This window comes from Mesitornis unicolor, unplaced genomic scaffold, assembly GCF_000695765.1.
Source record: "Mesitornis unicolor isolate BGI_N332 unplaced genomic scaffold, ASM69576v1 scaffold20204, whole genome shotgun sequence".
Taxonomy (NCBI): Eukaryota; Metazoa; Chordata; class Aves; order Mesitornithiformes; family Mesitornithidae; genus Mesitornis; species Mesitornis unicolor.
In genome coordinates, this window is record NW_010181038.1 from 51,504 (window position 1) to 63,831 (window position 12,328).

The window sequence follows — 12,328 nt, forward strand, 5'->3', positions numbered from 1 at the left end:
TAAGCTACTACATTTGCAGTTGTAATTTTAAATATTGCCTTGATAATTCAGTAAGTGAAGATTTGAAAAAAAAGTGTATAACAACTGCAGAATAAACAGAAAACTTCTGAGACTGTGGAGTGGAAAAATAGGAGAAAGGCTGCAGGAATTATTTTTTTCTAATGCAGCCTGTGTTGATGGAGAACACTTCTCTGTTCCAGCCATGGAAAGAGAGGGGTTTGTATTATTTGTGGCCTTCTTGCTTGGCATGCTGGGCAACTTGATACAGAAAATCACTGTAATTGTTACTGCTTTTCTTGTTTGTAAGCCAAGCCACATTCTTTGCTGAAGTGAGAATTCCCACTGTAGACTAAAACTTGCTTTTAATAAGGAGTCTGAACTTTGTGGCAGATCATCATTCTGAGAATTAACACTAGCTTTGACATAGAGTTATCCCAGAATAGTTCAGTTGCAAAGTTCTCTCCTTGACTCGAGAGTATGAAGGGGAGGGAGAATTTACTCTAATAACTGTCCTTGTTATCTGAAACATAAATATTTTATTTTATAGATGATGTTCTGCCTACTTTTTCTTAAACTATTAATCACTTGTAGGTGACCGTGTGCTCTCTGTCAATGGGATTAGTTTGGAAGGTGCTACTCATAAGCACGCTGTTGAAATGCTGAGAAACACTGGGCAGGTAAGCAGCTGCTGTTTCTACTCCTGTCTGTAGTAAACCAGCTAATCATGAGTGAAAAGAGGTAAAGTAACCTGAAGGCTGGAATTCTCCCCAGTGTCCTGGTTGGTTTAGATGTGCTTTCCTAGAATCATATGCTTTCTGGGCCTTGAGTCTCACTGCCCACCCCAGTGAAACTCTGGCTCTGTGTGTAGGTGAGAAGTCTGCATGGAATTGTCCTTGTCTCCTTGTGCCTGGGTCTCGTAGGAAGAAAACCCAGGTGCATGGATGGGAAAGCAGCTGTCACATGCTACAGACGGGTCCTGAATCTGAACCACTGGAGAAAAAAGGGCTCCATATATGAAGTTGTGTTTGTGTGCTGTGATGGTAGCTTTGCTTGAGACTTGGCGTTTTGGATATTGCTTGACTCTGTCAGTGGTGTCTCCTCATTTAATAGTGCTATTTACAGCATCTGCTTCATATGTGGAAGTACATGCATGCCTGAAAATAGCCAGTGAATGTGCACCTCCAGAGCTGCTAAGGACTGCTATTTGTAATCATTTTATAAAATGCTTTTAACTATGTTCCCTATATGTGAAAATGACACGTTGACACTTCTTAAACCCCTCACAGCCTTACTGGAAAAAAACCCCACTTTTGTTACACTATGTTGACAAGTATCTCACAAATCCATTAGTTTATTTTGGAGGTTGTCACTTACAGCCCTTAAAATAAGGAGCAAATGTATGATGTATGAGGAAGGGAGGTGTCCATAAAGTTTGCTGCTATAAAACTTAGGAACCTGACAAGTTAAGAAGATAGATAGATAGATAGATAGATAGATAGATAGATAGATAGATAGATACACACACTCTAGATTGTGCTATCTCCATGACTGCTGACAGTTAACTGGAGAATTTTTCATCTCTTTAGGTGGTGCATCTGCTGTTGGAAAAAGGGCAGCTTTCAATGGCCAAGGTTCATGCTCCACTAACACCACAATGTACACCTCCAAATCAGGTGGGACAATGTGAGCCACAGGAGAAACCAGTGACAAAAACTACAAATGCCAAAGATTACAGCTTTGTCACTGCAGGTGGGGTCATGCTGGAAAATTGTCTGAACTTCCAAAGCATCTGTTAGTTTTTATAATATTTTTCATCATAACTTCTGTAGAATAGAAGGCAGATGGGAGACAGAGCTGTGGGAATCTATACCAAGTCCCTGCATATAATGCAGTTTTTTCCTTTTTTGTGCTGTTTCATTTGTTTTTAAGATTTCCTTTCACAACTTTGGTAACTTTATTTGGTGGCTGTTAACTGTTTGTACTCTCACTGTTCCTTGTTGTTTCCCAGTTTCACCAGCCTTTCAGGCCTGGGCTGTAGCAAGGCTGGAGTAAAAGGAGTGCTGCTGTCTCTGGTACTGCTAAGGAGGATTGTCAGGGGGAGGTTAACACATTCATATATAAATGAGTGCTCCTGTAGGTCTTGCTGTTTCTGTCTAGGTGAGAGAAGACATCACAAACTGGCTGAAGAGAGGAGAAGAGGGATTTGTGTAGCTGACTAGAGGTTGGCATGTTTTGGCCTCTCTTGCTGGAGACCTGTGAAAAGGCGAGAGAAGCCTACCCAGATGGGCAAACCACTGCAGATAGCTTTTGGTCTTCCTGCATGGGATTTATCCTGTCTGCCAGGAGCTCTATTTGCTGCTCTCACTAGTGTCTCATCAGTGGCCAGAAAGGTCATCCCTTTGTGCTTTAACAAGCATCTTAACAGATTTCCTGGGGAAACAATATTTTGGAGATACCTTGGTTTTCTGTGTAGTGTGGATGTTATCAAGGCAAGCCAGCAGACTGAGAAGTCATGATCAGCCTTTTGTCCTCTGACTTGGAGGGAACTTTTAGATAACCCTGGTGTTCGGTAAAGTGCAAGTTATGCAGGACCCTATGGCAGGAAGAGCATGTACTGTCATGCCTGCAGTAAGAGTGCCAGCTGCTTGGTTTAATGGCCAGTGTGCTGTAAGAAATGATCAGTTATTATTTCTTTTACAGAGAACACATTTGAGGTGAAGCTGCTGAAGAATAGCTCAGGCCTTGGGTTCAGTTTCTGCCGTGAAGATAACCTTACCCCTGAGCAACTGAGTTCAACTATTGTGAGGGTGAAAAAGCTCTTCCCTGGGCAGCCTGCTGCAGAAAGTGGGCAAATAGAAATTGGGGACGTCATTCTGAAAGTGAATGGGGCATCACTGAAGGGTTTATCCCAGCAGGTTTGTATCTTAGTAATGAAACTCGTGCTGTGGTAGTCCTGCAAATCTTGGTGGTCTGTGCCTAATAACGAATCCCACTGTGTCCATAGGAAGTAATCTCTGCTCTGAGGGGAACATCTCCAGAAGTCTCTCTTCTTCTTTGTCGTCCACCACCTGGAATACTACCAGACATGGATCCTTCTTTATTGGTAAGGTGTATGGCATAGGATTTTATTTTTTTAATTACTATTTGAAGGTTCATTTATTCAGTCTGGCAGGTGGATTAGTAGTTAAATGCAAGATGTGGATGGAAAGATCCTCACAGAAACACGGTTCCTGTGGTAAATCCTTCAGGACTGTACTAAGAATTTTGCGGAAATGTGAAAAGAATCATAGAATCTTAGAATGGTTTGGGTTGGAAGAGACCTTAAAGATCATCCAGTCTAACCCCCCTGCCATGGGCAGGGACACCTCCCACTAGACCAGGTTGCTCAAAGCCACATCTTACCTGGCCTTGAACACTTCCAGGGAGGGGGCATCCACAGCTTCCCAGGGCAACCTGTGCCAGTGTCTCACCACCCTCACAGTAAAGAATTTTTTCCTAATACCTAATGTAAATCTCCCCTCTTTCAGTTTGAAACCATTACCTCTTGTCCTATTACTACATGCCCTTGTAAACAGTCCCTCTCCAGCTTTCTTGTAGGCTCTCTTCAGGAACTGGAAGACTGTTGTAAGGCCTCCTTGGAGCCTTCTCTTCTCTAGGCTGAACAACCCCAACTCTCTTAGCCTGACCTCATAGGAGAGATGCTCCAGCCCTCTGATCATCTTTGTGGCCCTCCTCTGGACCCGCTCCAACACCTCAATGTCCTTTTTTTGTTGGAGACCCCAGAACTGGATGCAGTACTCTAGGTGGGGTCTGATCATAGCAGAGTAGAGGGGCAGAATCACCTCCTTCGCCCTGCTGGCCACACTTCTTTTGATGCAGCCCAGGATGCAGTTGGCCTTCTGGGCTGCAAGTGCACATTGCCAGCTCCTGTTGAACTTCTCATCAACCAGTGCCCCCAAGTCCCGCTCCTCAGGGCTGTTCTCAATCCATTCCCCACTCAACCTGTGTGTGTGCTTGGGTTTGCCCCAATCCATGTGCAGGACCTTGTACTTGGCCTTATTGCACTTCATGAGACTGGCATGGACCCACCTCTTCAACCTGCCTAGGTCTCATAGAGCTTCATGTTGTCAACAAACTTGCTGAGGGTGCACTGGATCACACTGTCCATGTCATCAACAAAGATATCAAACCGTGCCAGCCTTTGCAGGCCTTTAGAGAGTTTTTTGGGGTTTTTGGGCGGGGGTTTGTGGATTAAGACATTGGAGATTGGCTTAATACACTGTTTCTGAGATGGCGTTTTCTTTGTAGCCCAGTGGTTTGAAGTTGAACTCAACTAGAAATTAGATATTTCTGTAGCATATCTGAAGAATACTCTATGAAACGCCAATTTGTCTGGTTTTGGTGCATGTAAAACCAGGGAAAAGATTGCCATGTTTACTTACTGGAAGTTAGAGGTGCCCCAAAGAGTATTTTCAAAATGGTTACAGAATCACAGAATGCTAGGAGTCAGAAGGGGTCTCTGAAGATCATCCAGTCCAACCCACCTGCCAGAGCAGGATCACCTAGACTAGGTCACACAGAAACACGTCCAGGCGGGTCTTGAATGTCTCCAGAGAAGGAGACTCCGCAGCCTCTCTGGGCAGCCTGTTCCAGTGCTCTGTCACCCTCACAGTAAAAAAGTTTTTCCTCATGTTTACATGGAACCTCCTATGCTCCAGCTTGCTCCCATTGCCCCTTGTCCTGTCATTGGCTGTCACTGAGAGGAGCTTGGTCCATCCTCCAGACACTCGCCCTTTATAAATTTATAAACATTAATGAGGTCACCCCTCAGTCTCCTTCTCTCCAAGTTCCAGTAAGTAAATAAAAATAACAGAAGGCCATTTTAGGATACCTGGGAGAAGTGAAAATTAAATGTGTTTCAGCAAAAGAGATTCTAGTGGGGAGTTTGAAAAGTAGGCTTTGCATAATACAAGAAGTTGTAAAAAGTAATGGAAAAAAGTCTTCAATTAAAGTTATTAAAATAACATTTTCAAACAATAAAAAAATTCAAGTCTGATGACAGAAACTTAAATGTACAAATTCAAGGGAAGTTAGAGATATGCAACTGAACAAACTCATAATACAAATAACTAGTCTTGTAATGAACCTATTTGTAGTAGGGAATAACTTCGATAATACAGCACATATATTAAAAGAAAAAATCAATAAGCAAATTGCAATTTTTGTTTATAACATTATCAGAGATCGGTGTGTTCATGATCACAAGAATTTGGCCTTAAAACTATAAATGAAGCTTTTAAACTTTGCATGTTTGCTTGCTGACTTCATTCTTGGGTATATGTGATTACTGACAAAACTGTTCTTCATTCTCATGGGAGTTAATAACTTAGTTCAACAGTCTCTATCTGGTGCAGATTACCATAGTTTTTGTAGTCTGTTATGTAGCTTTTTGTTTGAAAGCTTCCCTGTTTCCTGCATGAGATTAGTTTGACTTTAGTTGCACTGTGTCAGCAGTGCGTTGTGGCTGCAAGGGATTTCATGGTAATTGCCTAAATGGCTGCTGAGCATAGCTTAAAGGCATCTGTCAGTAGGCTTTTTGAGGCTAAAGCCAGGAGTGTATTTGTTTTCCTTAGATGAATTTGCAGGTTTTTAGCAGTATATGATTCAAAGTTTCGCACACTTTGTCTTGGCCAAGTTGCACTGAACTTGCTGAAACTGTGCTATGATATGTTTACCCAGTTTAGGCAACAAGCTAAATGGAAGGAGCCACTGCCTAATTGATTTTGGTAAATTTATGCAGTCTTTGCAACTATTTTCTGTCATCAAAGCTTGTGTTTGATTAGTTAAATGTTCTTGCTCTCTGTAGACACCCATCCATTCACCCCAACAAGTATTTCCAGTTATTAGCAGAGAAGTTTCTGGTCTATCAAGTGGAGAACATGGTGACAGCTCAGATGAAAATGAAACTACTGATCTGAGCAAGAAAAGGCTAAAATCTCCTTCCAGAAGAGACAGCTACAGTGACAGCAGCAGGAGTGGTGATGAGGAGGTGACAGACCACCCAACACAGGTGGGGCCTGGCTGGAATTCTTCCCTGTACCATACCTCAGATGAAGCTGTGACACTGGCACATAGTCAGTATGAGGCACATGGTGGTCAGGAGGAGGCTGTTCTTACCGGTTTATATTCTGATCAAGAGGCTCCTAGCAAGTCAGAGCTTGAGGACAGGTATGCTGTTCATAATGATTCTCTTAATATTGCAGACAGTGTTTACAAAAATAGTTTATTAGACCTGTTCATAGAAATACTTTTTTTGTTTAGCTTTTTAGATCTGCATAAAGTCAATATTTCATTTCATACCCAAATATCTATTTATGGGTGACAACATGTTGTACAAGCTGGTTTTTGTACATCCTTGTTTTTTGCTTGTTTATCTGTAGTGATTTGCCATTGGATTTGCTGTTGATCCCAATCTGTAGAACTGTTCCTGGTGTTACTACATCTGTTTTAATAAACGACTGTTGCACTACTCCTGCTTCGGAGCTGACTCCACACCTGGGAGGAATGGATTCATTACTCAGCCAGCTGGAAAAAAATGCTGAAGAATATGAGCCAGTAATTTATTATTTCTGTCTTTCAGTAGCATAAATGTACCTGCTGCTGTGGCCTGCTGAAAGTTGTTATAGCCATGGTATTGGGAGTGACTGGATAGAAGCTAGGCATATTAATTCACAAATGGAATAGTTGTAGGTTTTACTTGCACTAACATGGGAGTGTGCCATTTGTAACCACTGAACTGTGGCTGCTCATACAAATGTCTGCAGGCATTTTCTGTCTGGGCCTTTGAGGAGTTGATGTATTATCCTCTGTGAACATGGAGACATCCATGTGTATGCAGGTAGATGTGTGTGTGTGTGTTTATTTCATATGTCATTTCAGCCTGGTAAACTTGGCATTAAATATTCACCTGTCTCTAAAGCATGTACTCAGACAAAGCTTAAATGGTATTGTATCTCATTGTAGGAAAATACGTTCACTTACCTTTTTCGGTTGAATAATTCCTGTTGTGTTGTCTTATTTGAAAAAATATGGAGCCTTTTTAGATATGGCAGCTAGTTTAGGGTAAAATAAGGTGTTGGTTTTGGCATATGCCTTCACAGTTTTGTTTAGATCGTAAGCCTTTGGCCCAAGGTTAGCTCCATGCAAAACAGTAGCCTGTCTGAATTTATTAGAGGTGTTTACTTGACGCAGCTAAACTGAGCCTGCTAAGACATATGTCTCAGTACTGTCCAGGCTTGTGTTCCACTTAAACCAAAAAATAAATCAGTTGTCTATTTCTAACTGTCTTAAATTCAGTGAAGCATTCAAATTGTTTCTGTTTGTGCTGTAAAGTGCTGTTTTCTTCCCCTAGGAAGCAGAGCTCCAAGTCACCATGGCAAAGTCAGAAAAGGGTAGTCTGGGTTTTACAGTGACCAAAGGTAATGATAACGTTGGCTGCTACATTCATGACATTGTTCAGGATCCTGCCAAAAGTGATGGGAGACTGCGACCTGGAGACCGTCTTATAAAAGTGAGAGAATTAACATTTCCAGATACAGGGACTGCATGAGAAGGATAACTTTGAGTAAAACAAAAAAAACCAACAAAACTCTGCAGTGAGCCAAAGTAAATGTGGTTAAGGAACAAAGGCATGCATGTTCTGAGAGATGTAACTTGATAATACTTAGACAAACGCAATACAAATATGAAAACATGTGAAGATCGCTGAAAGGAGTTACATGTCCCATAGCTAGCCATGTGGGGAGCCACTATTCTTGATAGCAAAAAATGGTTTAAAGAGAGAAGTTGTTGGTCAAATAAATGTATGGCCAGCATATTGTTAGGAAATAAATTTTAAGTGATTTGCTGCAGAAGAGTTTACTAGGAATGTATTGTGTATTACAGATGTTCATCATTATAGTATTAGTTTCTGATTGACTGAAAACTTGCATTTGAGCTTACAGGGACTGTGAGCAATAGTGACAAAGGGCATTACATGGAGCACGTATGTGAATCATTGTTAGATCAGGGCACTGAAGCACTGGTGAATACTATTAAAACAATAAAGTGAGGCAAATAAAAGTCAAATTGGATTAGGTTGTGAGTCAGACTTTTGAAGTTACAGCTTTCCGATTTTTTAAATAAGAACAGTAAAATAATATAGCTCTTCATTTTGTTTAATATTTTGACATTCAGACTGTAAACTTGTTTCTTCACTTGCAAAAGTTCAGCTACATGTATGTGTTCTGTCTCCTTGGGTAAGTAGATGAACTGCAACAGTTGTGGATAAAGCATCTATTGTTTTGTCCTTTAATGTCAGTGTCAACAATAGGAACAGTAGTAATTGGTTCCACAGTAATGCTAACTGTTTTACTTGGAAATTAACAAGGAGGTATCTGTTGCTTTTATCATTGCAGGTTAATGACATTGATGTCACTACCATGAGTCATACCGATGCAGTAAACTTTCTCCGCGCTGCCCCAAAAACTGTCAGATTGGTGCTAGGTCGTGTTTTGGAGTTACCCAAGATGCCGGTGTTGCCTCACTTAATGCCTGATATTACTCTAACGTGCCATGAGGAGGAGCTAGGTAAAGGAGAAGTATACCACTTTTTCCTCTAATGTGAAATTTTTCCGTTCAGTTACAAAGAAGGAACTTGATCCTTTTTTTCTTTTTATTTTTCCCCATAAAGGTTTGTTGTTATCAGGAGGTCATGATAGCCTTTATCAAGTTGTGTATATTAGTGACATTATCCCCAGGTCGGTTGCTGCCAGAGAGGAGAGTCTCCATGCCCTAGATATTATCCATTACATTAATGGAGTAAGCACACAGGGAATGACTCTGAAAGAAGCCAGAAGAATGCTGGAAACATCCCTTCCTAAAGTAGTGCTTAAAGCAACCAGGTATGCTTTAGAAGCAAGTGATTCCCTGTATGTTTTGTTTTTCTCACATGATTGTGTGAATGTAGGATAAAACATATTCCTCATATAACAATTAGTTCACTAGAGCGGTACTAGGTGGCATGTCATTTAGGACTGATGCCACAAAAAAAGTCTGTTACATTCACAGTTTTTGTGCTTTAGTGCAGCTAAAGGGTACTAACTGTTGCTTGTGTTCCTTGGGAAGACAAGGCTGTGTCCAGCTATGAAGTGTTCAAAAATACAGTTTTCAAAATATCACATAGGTTATTTTAATGCAATTAAATTTTTCTTGTAACTGCTACTGAGAGTTCTGTAATCATGAAAAGGAGATTAAATGTTTTGTGCTTAAATAGTTCTGCTGTCACATGGATGTCCCAGCACACCAATGAATATCAGAACTCTATGGCACAGATCCTAGCACACCACTGGTTTTTTCACTGATTCTTTTACAGCAATACAGCAGTAATCTCCCAGATTACTCTGGTTTAATACTTACCTGGAACAGAAACATTTCCTTCATTTTTAAAGTCTTCCAGCCATTCTTAATGTTTCTCATTGAATTTTTTAAGTATTCCAGAACTGTTGTAATAGAAAGCATGATTAGCAGTTTTACTGATCATCAGATATTGATGTAAATACATACTATTATAATGATTTATTTTTTTAATAAATAGTTCTGTAAACTTTTCTTTTCATAGAGATGGTCATCCAGTACTTCCAAAATCCAGAAGCCTCGATAGCTCAAATCCATCGCCAATGAAAGCTAATGGTAAGATTTGCTTGCTTACTTATTGCAAGTGAAATGCACTTGTTTATAAAAATGAAGGAACTGATATGAGTTTCAAGACACCATCCTAGTCCAAGGCTGCACTAGAACTCCATGTACAGAGCTCAGCTCCAGCTGGTGTTTCCTTGATCTTTCTTTTAAAAGCTCCACTAAAAGATTCAACAATAGTCTCTCTATCATAGAATTATTTAGGTTGGAAAAGACATTTAAGAATGAGTCCACCACTAAATCATGTTCCTAAGCACCATGTCTACATATCTCTTAAATACTTCCAGAGGTGTTTTTATGATTCCATTTCTCTTTTAGTTTAGAAATTCTTTCTAATATCAAGCCTAAGTCTTTCAAGGAGTTAAAAAAAAATCAGTTGGATGATGATGATGATGGTAACAACAACACAACAATAATAATAATTTTCCGACCAGGCATAAAAATACTGATTTTGAAAAGCCCTCGGGTCTCTCATTGGTGGTTCTATTTTTCAAGGTCAAAGGAGCCCAAATTGCTCCTCTCTGGTTTGTTTTCATCTGGCTGTTTTCCTCTTCAAGTGTGGTGCTTCTGGCCACATGCACAGCATTGGATTAGGCTCACTAGTGCCAAGCAGACAGGAATAATTATTTCCAGAGTTGTGTAGACAGCATTCCTGTTAATTTTACTCAATGTATTAACTTCCCTTTGCAAAATAGTGCCTTGTTCATTCACTTAGACTTGGGATCTTTACCACCTGCATTTGTTTCTGTGCAGAACAGCTGCTTATGTGGTTACGTACCATCTTAAGCATTTATTTTTTCTTTCAAATTTGTTACTTTGTATTTGTCTTGATTCATCATAGTGTTATTCACACCTCCTTTAATGTATCTAGACAAGTTTGAGTATTGATCTTGTCTTACAAAATTATTGCAACTCTTACAATTTAGTAAGTTTGGTCACCTATTTTACAAGTGTGCTACACATTTTGTTTCAAAAAACTTAGTCAAGATAGTAATGTAACTGAATCTTGGAAGCCCTCACTTAAAACTCCCCTCCTATAGATAACTTGTCATGCATAGGTGCACAACAAGATATAATGTTACTCTTAACCTTCATCTACAAGTTTCTTTGCTTGTAAAAGCGTAATGTATAGGAAATCCAGAATGTCACTAGTAGCTAGGTATATAGCATCTGCTGGTTCCATTTGATCTCATTTATTAAACTAGTAATGGGATGGCTAGGATAGTAGGCAGTGTTCTTTAATATCGTAATATCGCTCTTTTATATACCAAGAAGGGAAAATGTATCTTTGAATAAGGACCCAGATGTCAGATGATGTTTAAAATAAATATTAAAAAAAAAGTTGGTGACAGATGTTTGCAGGGTTGTATTTTGTACATTTCAAGGGAAAGGGAGTGGTGCTTTGTTTCCCAAAGGTGCACGTGTTTCCACTGTATGTTGTAAAGCTATTTATCAACATTTCTTTTTGCTTAGACTTGGTTACTTGTATTGCAATTCATGTTCTCTGATCCCATTGAATAAAACATTCAGAAAGCCATTATAAAGTATAGTTTGTCCGACATAAGTTGGGCAGTGCCCAGTAATCAGACAGAACTGTTACTCGTTTAAGTAACATAATATTAAAAAATTTGTATATTTCATAAAAATAAGTTATGGGAGCTAATTTTATTTCTGTGAAAAAGTTGCTGTGCAGTTGTTTTTTCTCCTCTTTTGTTTAGGCTGTTCCTGTAGTGATTCTGGTGATAAAACGGAAAAGACTACTGATGCTTATGGGCCCTCCTCTATTGTAAGTATTATCGTTAATCAGAGAAAAAGATCTACTTTACATACATTCTAAAATAAATAAATTGGAATCATAGAATCAAAGAATGGTTACAGTTGGAAGGAACCTTAAAAGATCATCTAGTTCTGACCTGCTGCTGTGGGCAGGGACACCTCCCACTAGACCAGGTTGCCCAAAGCCCTGTTCAACCTGGCCTGGGACACTTCCAGGGAGGGGGCATCCACAACTTCCCTGGGCAACCTGTGCCAGTGTCTCACCACCCTCACAGTAAAGAATTTCTTTCTAATGCCCAATCTAAATCTCCCCTCTTCCAGTTTGAAACTATTACCCCTCACTCTATCACTACCTGTCCTTGTAAACAGTCCCTCTCCAGTTTTCTTGTAGGCCTCCTTCAGATACTGGAAGACTGCTATAATGCCACCCCAGAGTCTGCTCTTCTCCAGGCTGAATAGCCTCAACTCTCGCAGCCTGTCTTCATAGGAGAGGTGCTCCAGCCCTTTGATCATCTTTGTGGCCCTCCTCTGGACTGTTCTAACATGTCCACATTCTTCTTGTTTTGGGGGCACAAGAACTGGGCGCAGTACTCCAGGTGGGGTCTCAACAGAGCAGAGTAGAGGGACAGAATCGCCTCCCTTGACACTTCTTTTACTTCTTTTCCTCATGTATTATGGGAGCAGAATAAAGCTCCCGTAATACATGAGGAGTTGGTTGAGGACCTGCTAGGTCAATTAAACACACAAAAATCCATGGGGCCAGGTGGAATTCATCCAAGAACATTGAAAGAGGTGGCAAATGAGCTTGCCAAACCCC

At 40.3% G+C, this 12,328-nt stretch overlaps 1 protein-coding gene across 1 annotated transcript in view; it reads left to right on the forward strand.

Annotated features, from left to right (window-relative positions):
* Positions 1-11,521, forward strand: part of PTPN13 (protein tyrosine phosphatase, non-receptor type 13 (APO-1/CD95 (Fas)-associated phosphatase)) — a gene marked incomplete at both ends in the record, with an annotated part of 51,859 nt that extends 40,338 nt beyond the window's left edge. Inside the window, 11 exons of the mRNA XM_010183300.1 lie at positions 592-677; positions 1,587-1,749; positions 2,701-2,915; positions 3,005-3,103; positions 5,867-6,228; positions 6,441-6,615; positions 7,412-7,570; positions 8,457-8,628; positions 8,732-8,942; positions 9,659-9,729; positions 11,454-11,521. Of these exons, the coding sequence (XP_010181602.1) occupies positions 592-677; positions 1,587-1,749; positions 2,701-2,915; positions 3,005-3,103; positions 5,867-6,228; positions 6,441-6,615; positions 7,412-7,570; positions 8,457-8,628; positions 8,732-8,942; positions 9,659-9,729; positions 11,454-11,521 (1,781 nt within the window). The remainder of the gene's footprint in view (positions 1-591; positions 678-1,586; positions 1,750-2,700; positions 2,916-3,004; positions 3,104-5,866; positions 6,229-6,440; positions 6,616-7,411; positions 7,571-8,456; positions 8,629-8,731; positions 8,943-9,658; positions 9,730-11,453) is intronic.
* Positions 11,522-12,328: the final 807 nt, after the last annotated feature.